The 22915-nt window shown below is 37.9% G+C and overlaps 1 protein-coding gene across 1 annotated transcript in view; it reads right to left on the bottom strand.

The window, feature by feature from the left end:
• The window catches only part of Frem1 (FRAS1 related extracellular matrix 1), a 124428-nt gene that overhangs the window by 74132 nt on the left and 27381 nt on the right, over window positions 1-22915 (bottom strand). The window contains exons 10-18 of the mRNA XM_042692961.1: window positions 16247-16443; window positions 15328-15418; window positions 13557-13724; window positions 11667-11875; window positions 9187-9280; window positions 8360-8612; window positions 6276-6467; window positions 4775-4960; window positions 3483-3679 (exon numbers count right to left, since the gene is read on the bottom strand). Of these exons, the coding sequence (XP_042548895.1) occupies window positions 3483-3679; window positions 4775-4960; window positions 6276-6467; window positions 8360-8612; window positions 9187-9280; window positions 11667-11875; window positions 13557-13724; window positions 15328-15418; window positions 16247-16443 (1587 nt within the window). The remainder of the gene's footprint in view (window positions 1-3482; window positions 3680-4774; window positions 4961-6275; window positions 6468-8359; window positions 8613-9186; window positions 9281-11666; window positions 11876-13556; window positions 13725-15327; window positions 15419-16246; window positions 16444-22915) is intronic.

Below are 22915 nucleotides of genomic sequence, written 5' to 3'. Positions count from 1 at the left end.
CTTTGATGATAACTCCCCTTTTTCTCCAGGAACTTTAATAAAGCAGCTTTAAAAATGTTGTAATTAACCTTCTGCATAGAGCTCAACTATGAAAATCTTTGCTCTCAACTTATTATATGATAAGTTCATGCACAATATTACTAGAAAATGTCACTGAAACAAAGTGAGCTTCTTTTTCTGAGACTGACTTGTTTATACTATGACAATAAAAAAAAGTTTAGATTAAGCCTGTCACCGATGGCTCATACCTATAATCCTAGTTACTCAGGAGGCAGAGATGTGAGGATCACAGTTCAAAGCCAACTCAGGCAGGAAAGTCTGTGAGACTTGTCTCTAGTTAACCACCAAAAAGGTGGGAGTGGAGCTGTGGTTCAACTGGTGGAATAGCTTTGGACACAAATGTTTAGGGACAGTGCCTAGGCCCTGTGTTCAAGCCCCACACACACACATACACACATGTAGATCAATATACATTAAAAATACCTTTTACATCTGGATACATTTAGAAGGGATTATCATAAATTAAATTGTTTGCAGCACAACTTGATGGAAGCATATCTATACAATAAATGCACTTTCTCACAAGAAAGTCAAATACAGTTATCTAAAAATTTATCCCATAAATCTTAGCATCATCTCTGTAAATGATAAAAGGGACTCTGTGTTTGTCACTCCATAGCAGCTTCTCTAGGAAGACACAGGTAAAAAGCATGATTATTTCAGACAAGAACAAGAGACAACTTCCCAGTGGCCTAATTATTTCAGAAGTCCAAGCCCTAGACAGATACAAGACAATAGAAGTAGGTATGGTAGGAATGATTTGTAAAAAAAAAAAAAAATTGTCTCACATAATTATTGAAGTGCTCTCTAGAGAAACCACAAGCCAACCAGGAAGAAAGGCTGGCTCTTAAATTTCATGTTGAGATGACTCTCATGTGCCATTAAGACTCAGTAGAAAATTAAAAACAAATAAAGACTTTCACATTCAGAATTTGATTATTTTTAGTAAAAAATAAGAAAAAATAATTACTTTGATCAATATCAGAAGAAAAAAGGCAAACATTACAGTGACAATAATACTGACTACACTTGATTTTTAAGGCTATGCTCTGTGCCTAATCATCTGAGTCATCATGGCTATCCCTTAATGAAGATTCTTTACAGATTTTGTAGTTTAAGAAACAGAAGCACAGAGAAAAATAACAAGCATCCTATACTTATTAAATGCAACACCTGAGTCCCTTTAATTCCAAAGCCTCTACTTACTCCATTTCTTTAGAATTTGCTAATACATATGTCTGGGTTAAATAGCCTTCTGTACATATATTTTCACATATATATATATACACATATATGTATACACATACTTATGTATTTGCTTAAAATTAAAAATAAAAATATTTTAATGTAATTTTGTTTTAGAAAGTGATAAATGGATTAAGAAAATATTATATAATTCAACATCTCTGGACATAAAAGAAATGGAAATCAAAACAACATTGAGATCCTACCTCACCTCAGAATGGCCATTATCAAGAAAACTAATAATTACAGATGCTGGCAGGAATGTGGCCAAAAGGGAACACTACCACATTGTTGGTGGGAATATAAGCTGGTTCAACCACTCTGAAAAGCAGTGTGGAGGTTCCTCAAAAGACCACACATAAGCTGGGTGCTAGTAGCTCATGCCTATAATCCTAGTTATTCAGGAGGCTGAGATCTGAGGATCAGGGTTCAAAGCCAGCCTGGGCAGGAAAGTCCGTGAGACTCTTATCTCCAATAAACCACTAGAAAACTGGAAGTGGCACTGTGGCTCAAATGGTAGAGTATTCACCTTGAGCTGAAGAGCACAGGGACAGTGCCCCAACCCAGACCGAGCTCCCCTATGATCCAGCAGTCCTAATCCTGGGCATTTACTTAAATGACCACAAACCAGGCCACACTAAAGCCACCAGCACAACCATGTTCATTGCAGAATTGTTTACCATAGCCAAGATATGGAATAAACCCAGATACTCCTGAGTGAATGAATGGATCAAGAAAATGTGGTATATATACAAATTCCATACTTCCATCAAAAGAATGATATTGTATCATTCATAAGGAAGTGGAAAGACTTGGGAAAAAAATATATTAAGCAAAGTAAGCCAGACCTAGAGAAACATAGGCTGCATGGCTTCCCTCATTTGTGGTAGCTAGAATGGACCTATAAATCTACAAATAAACATACTAGGTGGTAATAAGGGGTTACAAATGAACTAACTAAAGTAAAATAAACTCCTTGGAGAGCACAATAGTATGATTCTTTTAAAAGACTAAGTCAAAGCCCAACAAAATAAGTATGAGGCAATGGATACTTGCAAGAGGGGAGGTGAGGGCCAAAGGGAGAGAGGTAGAAGAATGAAGGGGAAAAGTGGGGAGAATACAAGCAAGAACTCATTGTAGATACCACAGAATTGAGAAATATAGGGAAGAGGTGAACCAAAGGGGTGCATGTGAAGATGCTGAAGGATGACAGAGAACAGATCAAGATGCATTGTATACATAATCTGCTTTGTTAAACTGCAAAAATTTGATACATAATCTACAATTAAGTAAGAGAAGAGGTGGGTTGAGAAGGGATGGTTAAGAATGTTGAAAGGGAGCTGGGTGCCAGTGGCTCACACCTGTAATGCTAGCTACTCAGGAGGCTGAGATCTGGGGATCTCGGTTCAAAGCCAGCCCAGGCAGGAAAGTCTGTGAAACTCTTATCTCCAATAAAAACCACTAGAAAACCGGAAGTGGCATTGTAGCTCAAGCGGTAGAGTGTTGGCCTTGAGCTGAAGAGCTGAGGGACGCGCCCAGGCCCAGAGTTCAAGCCTCACAACAAAAAAGGAAAAAAAAAGAATGTTGAAAGGGATAACATTGATCAAAATTCACTGTATTCATAAACTACTTTGGTGAAAGAAAACCTACAGGGATGGAAACAGAAGTGCAGAATAGTGGGTATAATTGCTAGCTTGTAAGTAAAAACATATAGAAAAGTCATAGTATGCATACACATTATTAGAGGTGTATAAACTACTTAGGCTACTTAGTTAACCTCTTTGTTTGCCTCATTTTCTCAGTTCTGAAAATGACAATAATCATGTCATCACTCTAAAAGCCCATTGTGATGATTAAGCATGAATGCATGTGAAAGCCTTGGAACCTACAACTAGTAAGTACTTCATCCTCTTCCCGTGCAATCAACTCATTTCACCCTTGCATTTGTGTGTATTAGCACTTATTATTATCATTACTGTGAGAGTAATGGTGTTCAAGTGCCTGAGTTACAGAATAAAAGATACTATCCTCTCCCTGTCTTACTCTTTACTCATCAAAGTAATGTGTTACATGCCCGGGACTGAGGTAAAAGTGTAGGGGAAAACAAAAATAAATACATAAAATTTCAATATCAGACAATAATTGAAACAAAGAGAACATTCTGAGGTGTTTCTTACGGTAAGGTTCTGCACTACAAAGTCAGGGGCCTCATCATTGGTGGGGTTGATTCGAATGTAAAATGATGTCTCAGAGGAGCGTTGTGACCCGTCTGTAACAGAGACCACGAACTGATCGGCCGTTGGTTCTATCCTCAGATGCTTGGATTGCACATAGTTAATGTGCAAAGACTTCATGTCTCTCCACTGAAATGAAGCTAGAGCATACCAAAACAGAACACAAACATAAGAAAAACATGGCTTATAAGTTACTGTTCCTCATTCTTTAAAAAAAGAAATTATCATTAAGTAGTTGACCTAAGGAGTTGCTCTTCATCAATGCAGTTTATTGAATACAGTGCACCCTGATCAACGTCACCCTATTCAACCTTCTCAACCACCCTTTCTCAACCCACCTCTTCCCTTACTTAATTGTAGGTTATGTATTGATTTGGGGGGGGGGCAATTTAACAAAGCAAATTGTGTGTACAATGCATCTTCATCTGTGCCATCGCTTCAACATCTTCACCCACCCCTTTGGCCCACCTCTTCCCTTATATTTCTCAATTCTGTGGTATCTACAATGAGTTCTTGCTTGTATTCTCCCCACTTTTCCCCTTTATTCTTCTACTTATCTCTCCTTGACTCTCCCCTCCCCTCTTGCAAGTACTCATTTCCTCATACTTATTTTGGGGGGCTTTCATTGAGTCTTTTTAAAGAATTACACTGTTTGTGCTGTTTTATTTGTTATTGTTGGTTTTGGATTTTTTTTGGGGGGGGGTGTGCTGTCTTACCTGCTTCCTATGAGACACATAACTGAACTGCAATTTACTTGCTCTGGGTTTCCCATTAATATTGAGATCATAGGCGTGAGCTATGTCTAGCTTTCCTCTATGGAGAAAGAGTTTCACAGACTTTTCTGCCTGGGGTGGCCAGGCACATGATCTCTCCCATCTGAGCCTCTTACACAGCTTGGGATGGAGGCACATACCACTATACCTAGCTATAACAAGAAAGGGTCTCCCAAACTTTTCCTCCTAGACTATCCTGGAACTGCAATCCTCCTATTCTCAGCCTGTCAGGTAGCTAGCATTATCCACTTATTTTGATATCATCTTGCATGTATGTCATGATAAAAAAAAATGAAAAATAAGATTCTAAGAATCAGTATAATAATAATAATAATAACAACAGTACACAAAATCTCTTAACATATATGGTGATTTGAATGTTTTTGAAGTCCTTAGTTACTAAACATTATCTGACCAATCACATCCATAAACATAGGCAAGTCATTGCTGGTCATCACTTACATATACTGATGCCCATGTTGCTTTTCTCAAAACCAGCAGAAGGGAGTGTGTTTTCAAGGTAGCCAAATTGAGGAGGAGAAACCAAAACAAATTCCAAGTCATCTGCAGCAGTGTCAGGGTCAGTGACAGACAAGTGGTTAATGGTAATGGCTGCAGAGAAGCCTTCATCTACAACGAACATGGTACCTGCATACAAATAACCACACAGTTATGACTTAGCATGGAATGGCCTCATCTGAATAGTGAGGACAAAAGGGAGTAATTGAAATTCCAATTCAGAGAAGCCTCCCATATGCAAATATACTTCCATGGGAGATGTTCATTTCCTTTGGCATAATTCTCTTTGCAGAAAAAACATTCAGGGGTAATGGGTGGATTTAATATGACTTATGGAATTATGTATTTTTTTTCTTGCACAAGCAAGCCAGATGATAATGAAGCACTGAAAAATACTAAATGTTTTACTACAGCCCTTTAGTCATTCTCAAGGAACTCTGATTTCCCTTGTGTCTCTATAGAAGTGACAAATGAAAATAAGAATTGCCAAACTGTTTTAATGATAAGCCACTAAATGTAGTTTATGTACTCTTCAAGATCAGTTGTTACCTCTGTTTGTCAGAGCGTTAATTGCCTGAGAGCGATTATGAATTGCTCATAACGAACATTTGTTTCATGCCTTGGTGCTTAATTATTCTGCTGGGATAATGCTTCCTTTCCAGAACATTGCTTGGGAGATAGTTTGCAAATTACAATAACATTCATACATATGCTTCTATTTTTTTTCTGAGAGACAGAACATATACATAATGCCTATGAAGAGATGACTTTCTAAAAAGCAAATAAGGTTAAATGTATATAAAAGGTCTCTCTGGTGTACTTACATACTCATTCCTCTAATAGAAATTATTATGGATAAAATAAATTACTCTCTCCAGCAGGCAAATGATACTTTCCCATGCGAAATAAAAGCAAACTATTTGAGGATTCCAGTGTCGTCCTTTTCCCAACAACCACACACAGACCACAGATACTTGTATTTTCTCCTTATACAGAAATTCCTAACATTTTAAACACATTTTGTCTTATGATTTTCCATAGATTTGAGGCGCTTCTTTCTTTCTTTTTTTTTCTTTCTTTCTTTGTCAGTTGTTGTGGGTCTTGAATCTGGGCCTGGGTACTGTCCCTCAGCTCTTCAGCTCAGGGTAAGCTCTCTACCACTTGAGCCACAGCACCACTTCTAGTTTTCTGGTGGTTAATTGAAGGTAAGAGTCTCATGGACTTTCCTGCCCAGGCTGGCTTTGAACCGCAATCCTCAGATCTCAGCCTCCTGAGTAGCTAGGATTACAGACATGAGCCACCAGCTCTATAGATTTCTCTTGAGGCAATTATTAGAGGACAATTCTCTAGAATGGTTTTCTAATTCAGGATATTATTTCATTGAACTACAGAGGCATGACAGTAAGAAAGGCAATAGTATTTTAACATAGAAAAACTTTGTCACCAATTTCAATGGAAGGTGGTTGATTGTCTACTGGATGCACTGTGATATTGAGATCATACACTGGAAAGGCCTCTTGAAGAGCTGATGGATCAGGCCTGTGGTAGCAACAGCCATTGATGACAGGGCTGGCTTCTCCATCCAAAACCACCAATGTAATGGTGTCAAAACAAGGTACCAGGCCAATCTCACCACCTGAAAAACACAATGATAGTGAAATTCTGACCATTAAAAAAAAATGTAGAATACCAAGATGAAATCTCCTCACAGCTCTTCTACAAGCACTAATGACAAGGAAAGGAACTTATGGGATATGTGTGTGTGTATATATATATATACATATATATACATACATATACATATATTTATATACACACATACACATACATATACATTATACATATATATATATATATCAGCATTATCACTATGAAATTAAGTATGGTCATGAAAATAATGTAAAAATGTTTGTCCATCTGTTACCTCTGGTGAAATCCTTGCCATCCATCTAACACCATATGGAAGGGCAAAACAGGGCTAACAAAGGTCTGACAGTTCACAAATGAATAAGAAAGAGGATGGATTCATTTGTCCCTCTTAATCCTTTGGTGTTACAAACAACCCCGGGGAGAGGAGGCAGGTACCCATGTCCACTTGGTAATTGTCTTTCTGTTTCCACTAATACTGAGATAAATAAACATCAGCCACATAGCAGTTATTAGAAATAGAGGGCATAGAAAGGGCATAGAATAGGTGCGGGGGGGGGAGGGGAAGGTAATCTACATTTTGGTCATTTCTTTTATAATTTTCCTTTTTTGTATATTAACCAAGATTTTTTTAAAGGTAGCAACAGTGTGTGTGGGAAAATGGCATTTACTTTGGATTCTTCTTACTTTTTAGATCTTACTCTATAAGATTTAAAATGGTCCCAACTTAAACAATGAGATGGAAAGAAGAAAATGACAGGACTCTGTCACTTAAAGGAAGAACAAGAGTCTCCTAGTTACTATCTAGCAGCACAGTGAAGGAGTCTGTACTCTCCAGAGGACAGAAAAGCCCTGCACTGTGTTTGGTCATGTTCATATGTCACCTTAAAGAAATGAAGAAGGAAACAATTAATGCTGGAGTTTCCATGAGATGATAGCCCAAAGAACTGTCATCTCTTTTCAAAAAACACATTGGCCAAATCTAAGCAAAATATTGTGTTTAGCATAATTCTCCTGTTTCAAAAAATTGAGTCACACAGTGAGACCAAAGGAGGACATTCTTAGGAGAGGATCACAAGGGCTCAGTAGCTCTGAACATATAACCATATAAAATGAAGCTGATCAAAATGAACTCCAAGAAATGGAAACAAGAGGTTTCTTTACTCTACTGTTTGTGGTTCTTTTTTTTCTTTCCTTTTTTCTTTAGTTTATTTCCTTTGGTCACTGTATTTGATTTCTGTACCCTTTATCTTATATGTAAGTTTATCTGATTTGGGGAGGGGATGGGGAAGCATGGAAATGGCAGGACAAAGGGTGAACCAATTCAACAGTGTTACTCAATAGACACTATGTTGGAAATGAGCTATACAACTTGGGGAGGAGGGGAGATGGGAGAGAATGAGGGGTGACACTGTTCAAAAGGAAATGTACTCATTACATTACCTTTACAATAAAATTTTTAAAATAAAAAATTAAAGAATGAAATTAAAAAAGAAAACAACAACCAAAAAAACACGTTGAGATTATATCATTGAGCAACCAAATAAATGAAAAACAGGAAATGTAAGTCTTCAACTTGTGGAAGCGTCCAAACTAAGAGGCCTCTCACTTGTACATATGGATATAAAAATGGCTTAAGATACTTAATCATCAACATTCGCCCAATAAACACTTAGTGCCTACTATGGGATGATTAGGGTCCTGGAGGTTCCAGCAAAGAGAAAGAACATGTAGGGGCATCAACAGTTCAGCAGGCCATATTGCTCTTCCTCCACTCTCTGAAATTCACTCCAGTTCTCAGATCAGTCACTCTTCTAGCCAAGGTACATCAACTATGCAATGGGATATAGGCAACAGCACTAGTCACAATGCTGCACGTACCTGTGTGTCTGTATGTCACTGCCCCTGAGATAACATCCGCCTGAGAAAAACTGTCCACTCTCACTCCAGCCTTCTTCACCATCCCATGCTGAGGTTCTCCAACAATCATAAACACCAGTGTCAAGTCATCACTGTCCATGTCAGTAGCACAAAGATATTCAGGGGTGATGACCACCTCTCCACCTTCAAGGCAGGGCATAACGGCTATGAGGTCAGCCTTTAGGACTGGTGGCTCATCATTTACAGGGAATACCTACACAGGAAACAAAATGCACAATTTCAAAAAAAAGAAATGAAGAATTGCCCAAGTGGTAACACATTGCCAATAGTTCCAATGTCAGGCATTTTTGGGTCTTTCAGACACATTAAACAATAGCCATGGAATTTGGCCAGGCAGCCCATGTCTTTCAACTTCCCCCATATGTATCATCTAGCAAGGAATGCCCCACATGAGCAGAATTTTAGGCAGGAATAAGAGTATTTGGTTATGGTTTGGGGCTCAAAGCTCTCATTTGTTTCCAGGCAGACAGATATAATGTAAAGCACGCCTCATCAAAACCAAAATCCTCCTTCATTAAGTTCACACATTTTCCTGATGAATCCTGGTCCTCACACATCTCATGCAGGTACATCCACAGCTTATGAATTACTTTTCTTTCTATTATTATTTAGTGATTTAAAGCTTATGATTTCAAAGCTTTACTTTACCCTAACCTTCCTGCTACTCAACAAGTTTCTTTGGAGCCACCATGAGCAACAGCTGCATTTCAAACAGCTGGAGTTACAAGTGAAACCACAACCATTCAAAGATAAAACTTTATACCCACCTCAACATGTAGAACAAATTCTGCTGAATTTTTGCCATCTGTGACTTCCAAACATATGTCATCCTGAAGAACCTCAGATCCATCATGTTGATACCTGTGGGGATAAGATTTGTAGTAATCTTCCTATTGTTGTGAGAATAATTTGAGATTCCTAACATGAGTTCCTCAGTGGCTCTAGATTTGTTCTCTGAATGAATGAGTGAATGAATGGATGAATGAGTGAATGATAAGAAATAAGAAAACAAAAGCATATTCAAGTATACCGAAATGTAAAATTGTTCTACCCTGGGAAAATGTATTGATAAGTATTAGTAATTTTTCCTCAAATATAAATTTCTATTGCTTTGTGATAAGAAGAACCATTTGGTATAGTCCTTCTAACATCTAGAATATATCTGTTGGGGAGAGAGAGAAAACCCAAGACTGAACAGTACACAGGGGAAAGTAGGGGTCTATGTGAATTTGATGATATCCTCCTTTCCTACTTTTAAAGTTAATCCTTTTTGCCTGTGCTCTGGGTTTATTAAGCTCTTCTCTAAAACCTTTATCTATGGATTGTGCAGTGGCTCCTTCCCACAATTTTCCCTCTTCCACTTATAAGATTTCTTGTTCTGAACTTATAAAGAACCTCAAATCTCTCCCAGACTTAAAAATACCTTTCCTGCCAGAAGCCAGTGCCTGAAAGCTTATCTACTCAGGAAGCTGAGACCTAAAGGATCACAGTTGAAAGCCAGCCCAGGCAGAAAAGCCCATAAGAATGTTATCTCCAATTAACCCTTTAAAAAAAGCCAGAAGTGGAGCTGTGTCTCAAGTGGTAGAGTGCTAGCCTTGAGCAAAAGAAGCTCAGGGATAGCACTCAGGCCCTGAATTCAAGCCCCAGGACAGGTACAAAAGAAAAAATGCTACAATATATTGAACCTATAAAATATTCATCTATCAAAAAAAATAGAGCTAAATTTTGCTCGAAATAGTGTCACCAATAGATATCATAGAAACTCAGATAGAGGATTCTATTTCAATGCCAGGGAAGACCCACATCACATTTCTCCTTTGTCCCTACTACCGCCACCACTATCTCACCTCTCCTTTGTACCACACTACATCTTGTACTTTATTTTTGCCACACTTCTACAATATAGATTTGTGATGCTATTTATTCTGTTAGTACCTCTGAAAGAATCAAGTGGACTTCACAATACACATTCAGGGCATGCTGTGTAGTTAAACAGATCTTTAAGAGCCTGACTCCATATTCTAGCAAATTCCTAATATCTTTGTTAAGTTGAAGACAACTATAAGAATAAAACTATCCACCTTACCAGACTTGATTGCTATGAAGATTAAAATTTTTTCAAGCTAATTACAAATCATTAGACACGTGCTTGAACACATAGTTCTAGAAAATACTGATAGTATTTTACTTCTATCCATTACTTACTCATAGTAAGAATGCCTAAACAAAATTCCTTTTTAACATGTGACTGAGAGCTAAGATCTCAGAAACAAAATCACAAAAGGGCAAAAGGGAAATTTTAGTCAAAATAGGTGAATGTTTTTCACTGCTCACCTACTGGAAAGAGGTCAAGAAATAGACAAGTATAAACCAATGATATAACAAAACTATCAGAATTAAACTTATCTTCTTATGCCCAATCCTAGTTCCTAGAGAACTTCCTAGTCAAGTCTAAAACCAAGCCAAACCAAGCTTGATGCCTAATATTTCCTACTACACTTTATCAAGTGGGCCAGAGTTTCCGTTAATATCTCAAATTTTCAAGGGAGAAATTACTCTATCTGATCATTGCTTTTTTTTCCCCTAAGTAGTTTGACTTGTTTTCTAGAAATGTTTCACTATACTTTGCAAAAGAAGTTTCTTTCAGAACTGAATTCAGCAAATGAAATGAAAGACATCAAGGTTAGGAGAAATACTACAGGACCAAGAGGCAGGATATCTCTATCCCGGGCTCTCACAATTTGAATAGTGCTCCATGGCGGACCAGCCATTCGGACCCTACATGCTCACCTCCAAACCCCTACCCCATAGAATGGAATTAATGCTTACCCTAAAGACATTGATCAGCATGGTTCTATCCCAGAGTTTTCAGGGTTATAAAGTTGGTTTTCCTTAGAGCAAGTTCAATTATGTATATTAGTTTCATACATAATTTTTAGTCCTTATCATCTACTTTGTGGTATGTGCAGTTACAGTAAGTTTAATATTTGTAGTAATTAATTTTTATTGTTCACATACCTGCAAAGTCATCCTCACTAAACAAACCAGAGATAAAGAAAATGTCTGAAGGAAAACAAAAAAAATCTGTCATTTCTAGTTTTCAGTCAACCTTTGAAAGTATGAAGCAACATGCCAGAATCCCTGAAAGAATTGAACAAAACTTCTTTTCTCTCATTCTGCCTCAAAGTTGACCTAGATGAGGAGCTAAGGCAAATAAAGGGGGAAAAAATCCAGGAAATGTTCTAACCTAACTTTTAAGGTATGAAGGTCTCTCCAAGAAAATGTATCCCCTGGATTTAGGGGAAATCCATTCAGCTCCACCCTTCCACTCAGCGGGGTCCCCGTCAGAGAGAGGTAGATATTGTCCGGTAGGGTATCCACATCAGAAACATGGATGTGCTCTGTGTCCACGATGCATTGACCTCCCTCAGCCACTCTCAGAGAGTTGGTGAAGACCTAGAAAGAAGGAAGGAAATATGCAAAGCCTTGCTCCATGAGGAATCTTGAACCCAAAGCTAATTGCAAAATTTCTAGTACCATCTTCATAGGCCAATTACTTTTTCATGACTATATTAAGGCCTGAGGGGCCAGTTGTTCCCATCAATAATCCTAGCTACTCAAGAAGGTTAAGATCTGAGGATCATTGTTTTAAGACAGTCAGGACAGAGAAACCCATAAGACTCTTGCCTCCAATTAGCTAGCAAAAAGCTGGAAGTAGAGTGTGGCTTATATGGTAGAGTACTAGCTATGGGAGCAGGGTAGGAAAGTTGACCCAGACCACGAGGCCCAGAATTCAAGCCCCAATACTTACACACACACACACACACACACACACACACAAGTTTAGAGTTGTCCAGTTGACTAATAAGGATTTATTTTTATTAAATATTTTAGGCATTGATGGAAAGAAAGACAAGAAGTTCAGCTATTTTAGGGCCAGTATCTCTTACACACAGAAAAGTTTGATCTGACTAAAATCTAATTAAGTTAACTCTATAGACATCCTACACCATTTTTATCACATTTTTACATGGCCTGGTCTCTGAGAAGAAAGGCATCACAGAAGCAAATGGAACCAGTTTAGATGCCTTGGAGCGTTTTAGATTAGAGCTAGTTTTAGATTCCTTTGATGTGCTTCATACCTAACATTGCAAGCTTGTTAGCCTTCAAGGCCAACCCCATGATACAAATGAGTATGATGACATGTTCATGAAGACTTTGGTGGGTAGAGATCACACCCTGTCCCACAGCTGCATGAGGTAGGTGAGTTCAGTAGTGCTAGAACTTCTATATTTTTCAAGAGAAATCTCAAGTCAAACATGACAGAAAACTTCTTGGATTTTTAAATGTTGATAATTTCTTTTTATAAAATATTCTTTATACCTATCAGACTACTTCTGTATGGTGGACCATCAAATAAATCATTTGTTCTACAACCTCAAGCAAGAATAGATATAGAGTGAGAAATGACCAGGAAGAAGACCACCAGAGATGGTTGTGAGATGAGGCTCTGCTACATAGTGACTAGGAAATGTTCTTTTATCTTTCCACTTTTAAGGATAAAAGTGCTCCCAATAATAGCTATACTAACAAAGTGTAGCACTCTAAAAGGGGCAGGGGTGGGGGGTGAGAACAAACTCTTAATGCAAACCTCAGCCTCACAGAAAAGAGGCACAAAGTACCATTGCTTTTGTATCTCAGTTTTAAAGAAAGACTCAAGGTCTGTGAGACTTACATAAACATTGGGCAGTGAGATAGGGCAGGACAAAAGAGTCCCATCATAATTCGTTTGGGAAAATTAAAGAGCTTCCTTGGATTACATAGCGGCATGGTTGGCCTGCGGTAAAAGCAAATAAGTTCTGGTTGCTAAGAGACCCATAATTTAATTCCCTTCCCCCCGTGTGAAACTCAGCCCTAAAGAAAAGGAGATGAAGAGATTTTTGATAAAGCTTTAAAAAACAAGTGCCAAATTTAACAACTGGAAAATCTCATTTTTTTAATGCAAAGTTCATTTAAAGTCCCTTCCCTACCTCCCACTTCTTACTTTTCTCCTACACTTCAATTAGAAAACAAAATGTTAGTCTTTTCTTTCATTCCTTCCCTCCTTTTCATCCTCCATCTCAAACATTGTACATACCTCAGGAACTTGATTGTCCACTGGAAGAATGGTAATGTTAAAGCATATCCCATGCAAAGTGCCACCATGTTGGTTACTGATAGAAACTGTAAACTGGACGTGCTGGAGATGGGGCCCAATATCTTGCATAGGGGGCATGTAGGCCACTTTCATATGGTTCACAGCATGCTGCAAAGTAAATTCAGATGCATCTATGGGTATTAATGTGAAAGAATTTGAAACTTTCCAAGACCTAGGTTCAAATCAACCATAGTGTTAATTGACATTCAACATCATAAATGAAAAATTCAACATCAATTGAAAAACTCCCCCAAGTCTCTAAGTTACTAATCACATTCTTTGGAAAATGTTATTTTTATTTTTTAGTACTTTCCAAGTGTAATTATAGATTATTTGTGCAAATAGTGCAGAGAGGAACAAGTATACAATTATCTGACAGTACCAAGTGCTTGATCCATGGGGGGGGGGGGGGGGGGCAGGGTGGAGAGGATGATGAGCGAGCCTATTTCTCTGGCCTGCCTCACAGGGTTGGGTGGAGACGGAACTGATAAACTGATAAAGGGTCCCAGGGTTCCAACCCCCCAGAGCAGGGGTTCCCTAAGCCATGATACCCCTCATCAGATAGACCACACACATTCCGAGGCAGATGCAGTATGGTCCCTGAAAAGTCCCATTCAAGATGGAGGTCTCTCCCACAGTTCCCTGAGAACCCAGACACCTGGGGTGTGTAATCACATTTTTTATATATGGAGGAAAAAATGACCAAGAAATTACGTAAATATAGTCAAACACTGAAGCCAGTCAACTTTATAAAAGGCAGATTTGTATTTCAACCCTACTCCACACATAATAGCTACATATTGGTCATGCTACTCTCTTTAACCTGTAAAAATGAGCAAAGTAATAGCACTTGTCATGTGGGATTAATATACTCATTTACAACCTCTAACAACAGGGAGATTAGGCATAATTAATCCCAAACCACAGAAGTTTCTGCTGTCTGATCATTATGATTCCCCTCAAAAGACACTGACGTCTTAATCCAGCGCACCTCAGAATGTGAACTTATTTGGGTATAAGGCCATTACAGGTGAAATTGGTTACAGGAAGGTCATACTAGGCTAGGGAAGACCTTTAATCCAGTATGGTGTCTGTATGGTAGGAGGAGAGACTCAGAGGAAGAAGGCTGTCATGTGACAACAGACAAAGATGGGAGTAATGTATTGGCCAGCCAAGAATTGCCTAGGATTGCTGGCAAACCACCATAAGCTAAAGACAATCCAGAAAGATTATTCCACAGGGTTTGGCGGGAGAAGACACAACCCTGACAATACCATGGTTTCAGACCTCTAACTTCCAAAACAATGAGAACATAATCTGTTGTTTTAAAACCACATAATTGTGGCACTTCATTATGGCGACCATTGGAAACTAATGGGGAATATATATATATATATATATATAGTAAAATACCGAGGGAGCTGAATTGGGTGAAATAAAAGCATAGGAGACCCTGAATGAGTCCTGCTGCTGGCAAGACAATGCAAAAACCTGAATTTAATTATAACAAGATTTTGGATCGTATCCAACTTTATAAAGCACTTTCAACAGACTCATATGGTCAATGCAAATGTGTGGCAGAAAGAATAAAGATATCAGGGTTTTATGGCAGAGGTCAATGGTCAGATTCTCAGGTGCAAAACTAAGCAATGCCATATTGTCTCAGAAGACACTCACGTCAAGTTTGATAGCATCGTATAAGTCAACATACCTGAGTAAATGACCTTAATCCCAGGGCTACTGGGTTTTTGGTTAGCTTCGGTATGCTGTCCACCATGAATAACTTCCCAGCATCCGAGTGTCTAAAGAGAAATACACATCAGATAATTTTCCAGCTAAGAGAAATTAATCAAAGCTAGTCATGGTAGCACATGCCTATAATCCCAGCACTGGAGTGTCTAGACAGGTGAAGAGAGAAGTCCAAATCAATCTGGGTGACATACAAGTGTGAGCCCAGCTTGAAACACATAGTGAGACTCTGTCTTGAAAAAATAAAATGAAATAAAAAAACAAATTGAAGAGTCCATGACCATTTTTTTTTCAAAAATGGTCATTCGTTATATTATCTTTATACTGCGGGCGTATGGCCTTATGTCTTATCATCATTACTCATCAGGACTACAAAAAGTATGCCCAAAAATGTTTTCTGTCATAGGGAAAAGAAATCATTATTCTCATTCTAACAGATATTTCCTCATTAGCATGTGCACATCACTGGCCTACGCAACATTCATGCTAATTATCTCATCTGAGATCATAGATATGGCCATTTCTTGGCCTGTAATATCTAAAACTAATGTTTAAAAACCCCCATTAAACTTAGTTAACAAGAACAATAAGCTTTCCCTTAGAAATGGGAAGTAAATAACTAAGGCTAGCTATGCTGAAAACATTACAAGTCACAGGTCACTTAGTAATTAATATAGATTTTGAAGGGAAGCACAAGACAAGTTTGAGATAAAGTAATTGCAGACATTTACAAGAAAAAAAATAAAAAAGAATTGCAGAATTGGGTATAAATTCATGTCTGATCAATGAAGCCATTGAATCATAGCACTTATATAGGATACGGTTAACTCTGGTCAATAAACCAAAGACTGACAGATCATCTGACGACTTTCTAAAGATACCTGGGGCCGAAAGAGAAAAATGGAGGTGTTGTTACTGTGTAGAGCAGCTCTCTGTCACATGATTCCATATCTAGGAAATGTAGATGCTTCTTGGTTATGTAGGCCACCTCTGTTTCCTTAACAACCAAATGTCGAGAGACTCCAGGAGCCTCTTTTGGAAGCTGGTCATCTACTGGAGTGATATGGATTGTCACGATCTGAAATAAAAATATCTGTATTATTCACTGAAGTACCAAGACTACATCAGAGAGAATATCCCATGCCCACCTCGTGATTGTAGCATGACTGACATTTATAGTGCATTTCGGTCAAATGATTCAGGAGCAACAGTGGGTATGAGATAAAAACAGAATATCCTATACTCATTGTATCCTACATTTTAAAGAATATTAGTAACACTATTATAACTAATCCAGTTAGGAGTACACATAAAATACAATATGCTCCTGCTTTTATTTTATCTCTCTTCAACCAATAATGCATGCTTTCATAGATGCCTCCTTCTAGTCTATCCTAGAAACCTTGTAAGTCTTGGTTTTTCATTCTCTATCCATATATAGCACAGCATGGGGTTTCTACTGTAAAATTCCCTCCACAAAGGCTGCCCCACCCCTAGTGAAAGTCTGTTGCTACTGGCCTAGCTCTCAGAATTTCTTTCTCATATGATTGCAATAGACTTCTGTCGATGCTAAGCTTATTGATATCCACATTTCGTACCTCTAGCATTATGTTTAAATTACATAATTAATTCACTACCTCAACAAACTTAGCTACCCAGGAAGTATAGAACCTTAACACACTATCTAAGATCTTTCACAGGTTAGACATGCTCTGTTATTTTTCACTGTCTTCCCACATGAATCTGACAGTTCTCTTGCACAGTGGATCATGACCTTGCCTTCAAGGACATTTCTGCTAACAACCACCTCACTTCTTTAATCTTCAATGTTTTGTTCTTGCTTTCTCTAGCAATATGAGCCTCACTCACTTTCCAATGGCTCATCTCAAAATGTCATCCAGTCTCTCATTTGGAATAAACTGTTGCTGAATTTTGCATATTTTTGGCCATACTATGAACGCCATACTTTGTGCCTCCTCAGCAATTCATGGTAAAACCTAATTCTTCAGTTCTTCAGTACTGGGTGGAGCTTTCAGGAGGTGATTAGGGCCATGAGGTCTCTGGCATTTTGTTTAGGCAGCATGAATGGATGACTAAATCTCTCGAATAAAACACTTATTTCATTGCCTTGTATCAGTACTTTGCATGTCAATCTTCTCTTAGGCTTAACATTCCATGACATCATCATTGTGATAAAGCACAAATCACACAAAATTTGATAGTAAGCATTTAAAGTTTTCAGTGTTCTATTTACACATTAGCAGCCATTTGACCCAATATTTTCTGGGTCATATTTCTTACTTGTAATTTAAGCATCTTAACAACTTCATGGAATTCTACAAAGATCAAATATCACTGTGTAGATAGTAGGTATTCAGTAATGTAGGTACAACATCTGGCACAAAACCTTGTTGCTTAAAGTCAATTCATTAATATTGCTAACTAAATGAGTCCACAGACACTGTGATTTTAGGCAGACTTCAAACCACATTCACCCACTTGGATTATGCTAGATGGTAAGGAGCATGGGCCAAACAGCTTTGATCACCACATTTATTCCATGCTATGTATTTACATACATATTTATGTGTGTATATACATATGTTAAAGCTAGTATTTATATATATTTTTACATACATCCATATAAATATGAAAGCTAGAATTTCCTCTCTCTAGAAATGATACCTTGCTTGGCAATGTAGACCTTCAGTCTGCCACATAGAATTACTGTTTCTAAACTTCTGATTTATTTAGATGTCAGTAAGGCACAGATTAACAATGACAATTTTGTCTAAAATGATGATCCCAATATACAATTTGAACATGAACAGAATTTGTTCACTTGATACACAAAGCAGAAACTGACATGGTTAAACTTTTGCTATGATATAAAGACTTAACATCAGCTTATGAACCTCTATGCCGTGGTTCCTAGGGGAAACTATAACCCTTTTGGGAAAAAGATTTTTTCCTTTTCTGTACAAAAGCCATTATTTTTGTAGTTCATGGGGCTTGAACTCTGGGCCTGGGCGCTGTCCCTCAGCTCTTCAGCTCAAGACAACCACTCTACCACTTGATCCACAGTGCCACTTCTGGTTAGATAAGAGTCTCATGAACTTTCCTGCCTGGGTTGGCTTTGAATGATGATCCTCAGATCTCAGCCTCCTGAGTAGCTAGGATTACAAGTGTGAGCCACCAGCACCCAGCCAAAAGGCACTATTACAATGACTGTTAGAGAGAAATATTGTCATGATCAAGCAAGATAATAGTGCAGTGAGTACCTAATACATAGTAGATGCTCAATAAACTAATTCCTTGTCTCCTTTTATTATGTTTATAAAAGCTTACAGCATATTTACCATCTATTATGAAGCACTTCAATAATTAAAAATTAAAGACAGTGATCAAAATAAAAGAGCACAATGGCAGTCATTTTTCAAGTCTCCCGGAATCTCTGACATTTCTTTCTAATTATAGTATTTTGCTAATCTACAAAGTTCAGAAATTCTCTATGGGACCTCCTAGTCATAGTGTGGATCAGTGAGTCGCCACTTAATTGAAAAGCTGGATTTAATAAGGAAACAATAGTTATTGTGCCTTCAAAGAGACCATTTTCCATGCTAATTTATTCTCCGATGTATTCTTTATGTAAAAAGAATGTACAAGCATGCTTTTTTATACCCCTGTAGTAATTCTTGGTGGGCACATTTTTCAACATGCTTTATGATTGCCCAAGTTGATATGTTTTTACATATTTATGCATGTGCAAACAATTACTGTGTGAATATCTATGGGTAAGAAAGCCATATTTTAACAAACTCCTCAGAGAAATAAAGCCTTCTCATTGTACTAAAATGTGGTATAACAAAAGGCATTATTAAACATCCATTCCCAGGCAAAGAATGCAAAACAAATGCTAGACTCTTTCTCCACTGCCTGTCCCCCCAGATCCTTCCCAATGCATCTCCAGTCAAAGCACACACAGAGTTATAAGGGATCAGAACACAAAGCAAGAGGTCAGCCTACAAAATGACAAAGACTGACTTCAACCTTCAGATTCCGGCTACAATCTCATACTCTTTTAGCTGGTAGCTGACTGACTTGTGGGCCAGAATTCCCGATCCTGCCTCTCCCTGGGCTCTGATTCCTGCCTGCTCTTTATTTTTCATCTACTTTTGAAAATATCCACTATTACTTCTCACTCCTAGGAACTACTTCCAAAGTTAGTTTTTCTCAACCTTACTAGGTACAAAAGTTTTGTGCAGGTTTTTGGAGAAATAAGTGAAATATTCTTTTTGTGCAGATACGTATTTTGAGGTAGATATGTAGACTTGTCAGATAATGCAATAGGTACGTGTCAGTCTGAGTTGGAGAAACACAGTCATCTTCTAGTATTCATAAGGAATGGGTTCAAGGACCTCTTGGGGATGTTCACATTCCTTATGTAAACTGATATCCTATCTGTATAGACCCATGCACATCCTCTTGTATACTGTACTGGTTATTTTACTATTTTGGCTTGAGACAGGGTCTTATGTTGTCTGGGCAGGCCTTAAATTCATGACCCTCCCACCTCAACCTTCTGAATAGCTTGGATTTATAGGCATGTACTACTGTTCTCAGTGGTACAGTGTACCAACCACTTTTATGTATTTTTAAATCATCTCTACATTACTTATAATATTCAATACAATGTAAATGCTTTGTACACATTAGTTATGCACCATTGTTTAGGGAATGATGAAAAGGAAAAATAAGTTTATACATGTTCAGTACAGTTGCAATCTTTTTTCTAATATTCTCTATCTTCATTTGGTCAAATCTGGGATGTGACTGTACTTAGAAACTAGAGAATACATGGTTCATGAGCACAGGTCATAATTTGTAGATTTTTATTGCTCTCTCTGTCTCTATTTTATTTTATTTTTTTTCTGTCGGTCATGGAGCTTGAACTCTGGGCTTGGGTGCTGTCCCTCTGCTCTCCAGCTCAAGGCGAGCGCTCTACTGCTTGAGCCACATCTCCACTTCCGGTTTTTTAGTGGTTTATTGGAGATAAGAATCTCACGGACTTTCCTGCCTGGGCTGGTTTTGAACCTCGATCCTCAGCTCTCAGCCTCCTGAGTAGCTAGGATTACAGGCGTAAGCCACTGGTGCTTGGCTCTGTCTCTATTTATTTATTCTGTCTCTGAGCAAACATTTTTTAAAAATTAGAAGAGTTTGGTGTAACTTCCTGAGTTTTAAAAATAATTCTATTTCTAGTAATTATCTTTTTATAACATTGTATTATTAGAAATAATTCTATTTCTAATAATTCTGTTTTCCTAGTAGAGAAATCAAGGCATCACTACTTGTATGTTTGATACACATACAAATAAATTGCTAAAATTGGTTAACTACATGTAGAAAACTAAAGCTAGATCCTTATATATCACCCTGCACCAGAATCAACTCCAAATGGATCAAAGACCTTGAACTCAAAGCAGACACTCTGAAAACATTACAGGATGGAATAGGAGAAACCCTAGGTCTCCTTGGCTCAGGCCGAAATTTTCTGAATAGAGACCCGGAAACACAACAAATCAAAGAAAGGTTGGACAAATGGGATTGCATAAGGTTGCAGAGCTTCTGCAGGGCAAATGACATAGCTAGCAAGATCAATAGAAAGCCCACGGATTGGGAGAAGATCTTTACTAGCCATACAACGGACAAGGGTCTCATATCTAAAATATACTTGGAACTCAAAAAATTAAACCACCCAACAACAAATCCTCAAAGAAACAACTGCCCAATAAATAAGTGGGCGAAAGACTTAAGGAGAAGCTTCTCTGAAGAAGAAAGAAGGATGGCCAATAGACACATGAAGAAATGTTCAACATCCCTAGCCATAAAAGAAATGCAAATCAAAACAACATTGAGATATCACCTCACTCCAGTTAGAACAGCAAAAATCAAGAACTCTAACAACAACAGATGCTGGAGGGGATGTGGACAGAAAGGAACCTTACTTCATTGTTGGTGGGAATGTAAACTCGTTCAACCACTTTGGAAAGCAGTATGGAGGTTCCTCAAAAGACTTCACATAGAACTCCCCTATGATCCAGCAATCCCACTTTTGGGCATTTACCCTAATGTTTACAAAAAAGACCACACTAAAGCTACCAGCACAACTATGTTTATTGCAGCATTATTTACCATAGCTAAGATATGGAACCAACCCAGATGCCCCTCAGTAGATGAATGGATCAAGAAAATGTGGTATATATACACAATGGAATTCTATGCCTCCATCAGAAAGAATGACATTTCCCCATTTGTTAGGAAATGGAAAAGCTTGGAAAAAATTATATTAAGTGAAGAAGCCAGGCCCAAAGAAACATAGGTCCCATGGTTTCCCTTATTTGCAATATCTAGTATAGGTATGAGTCAAGCGGAAAAGGTCAGATAATGTGATGTTAGGAAAACCAACCCTTAAATATGTATTTTAATGTTTTTGTTTCTTTCATGCATGTGTTTCTAACGCATTTATAAGATTATTTCTTTGTTGCTTTGTATGTCCCTCCCCCACAGTGTAACCCCCGCTTTCACTATATTTGATGTCAGTATAACATGTGGAGGAGATGGGGACAAACAAGTCGTTTAAGGATTCAGGTGGACCTGTTGCAACAATGAGAAGTACAAAATGTCATGTCAAAACCAGCTTTACAATGTCGGTGTGGGGGGGGGGAGGGCGGGTATGATTGGGTGGAGGGGAGGGGGGAGGCTGGGAAGGGAGGTGAAGGGTAAACAAAGGAGGAGGCTGCAATGCTTGGTAAGAAATGTATGCATTATCCTGCCCATGTAATTGTAACCCCTCTGTACAGTATGTTCTCAAATAAAATAAAATTAAATTAAAAAAAAAAGATAAAGACAAATAAAAAAAAAACAAATAAATTGCTAAAATTTCTGCTTGCAAAGTCTACTAAAAAGGATATGGTGTTCTAGAACATACACCTTGGGTTGAAAACATATACAGAAGATTTAGAAGTAAATCATATGAATAGCTGACATTTTGAACTATGAAATTAATTATGGTCTCAAGCAAAGATACAGAAATAGCATATAATGCATTGATGTGGAGAAGAGGCTGCTATTTGAGAATGAGTTGACTTTTAGTTTAAAAGAATACATACACAACCAAAACAGAGAGTTCTCTCCTTCATTCTCCATTTAATCTTAAAAGGAATCATTTCCTACTGACTTAGAGCTTTCTGACATCATTCTTTCTGATCATCCCTTTCTATTAGATGAATACCTCAGTCTTCTATGTACTGGCTAACATCAGTATATGACTATAAGAAGACATTACATGACAAAGTAGCGCCAATTCTATATCTTTCTAGAACAAGTCTGAGATTACTTGCATCCACATATAAAATCATAGGTATAAATTTCTAACAAAAAGGACGTCAAAGCTAGGTGATCATGAATGTCAAACGTCCCTTTTGTGAATCTCAAAGAATAATAACCTACTTCTAAACACTTCAAGGAGTTTACCCTTTTATAACTGTCCA

This window comes from Dipodomys spectabilis, unplaced genomic scaffold (assembly GCF_019054845.1).
Source record: "Dipodomys spectabilis isolate Male_0828 unplaced genomic scaffold, ASM1905484v1 ptg000158l, whole genome shotgun sequence".
Classification (NCBI taxonomy): domain Eukaryota; kingdom Metazoa; phylum Chordata; class Mammalia; order Rodentia; family Heteromyidae; genus Dipodomys; species Dipodomys spectabilis.
The sequence above is the reverse complement of the archived record's forward strand: the minus strand, read 5'-3'. Positions and strand labels throughout refer to the sequence as shown.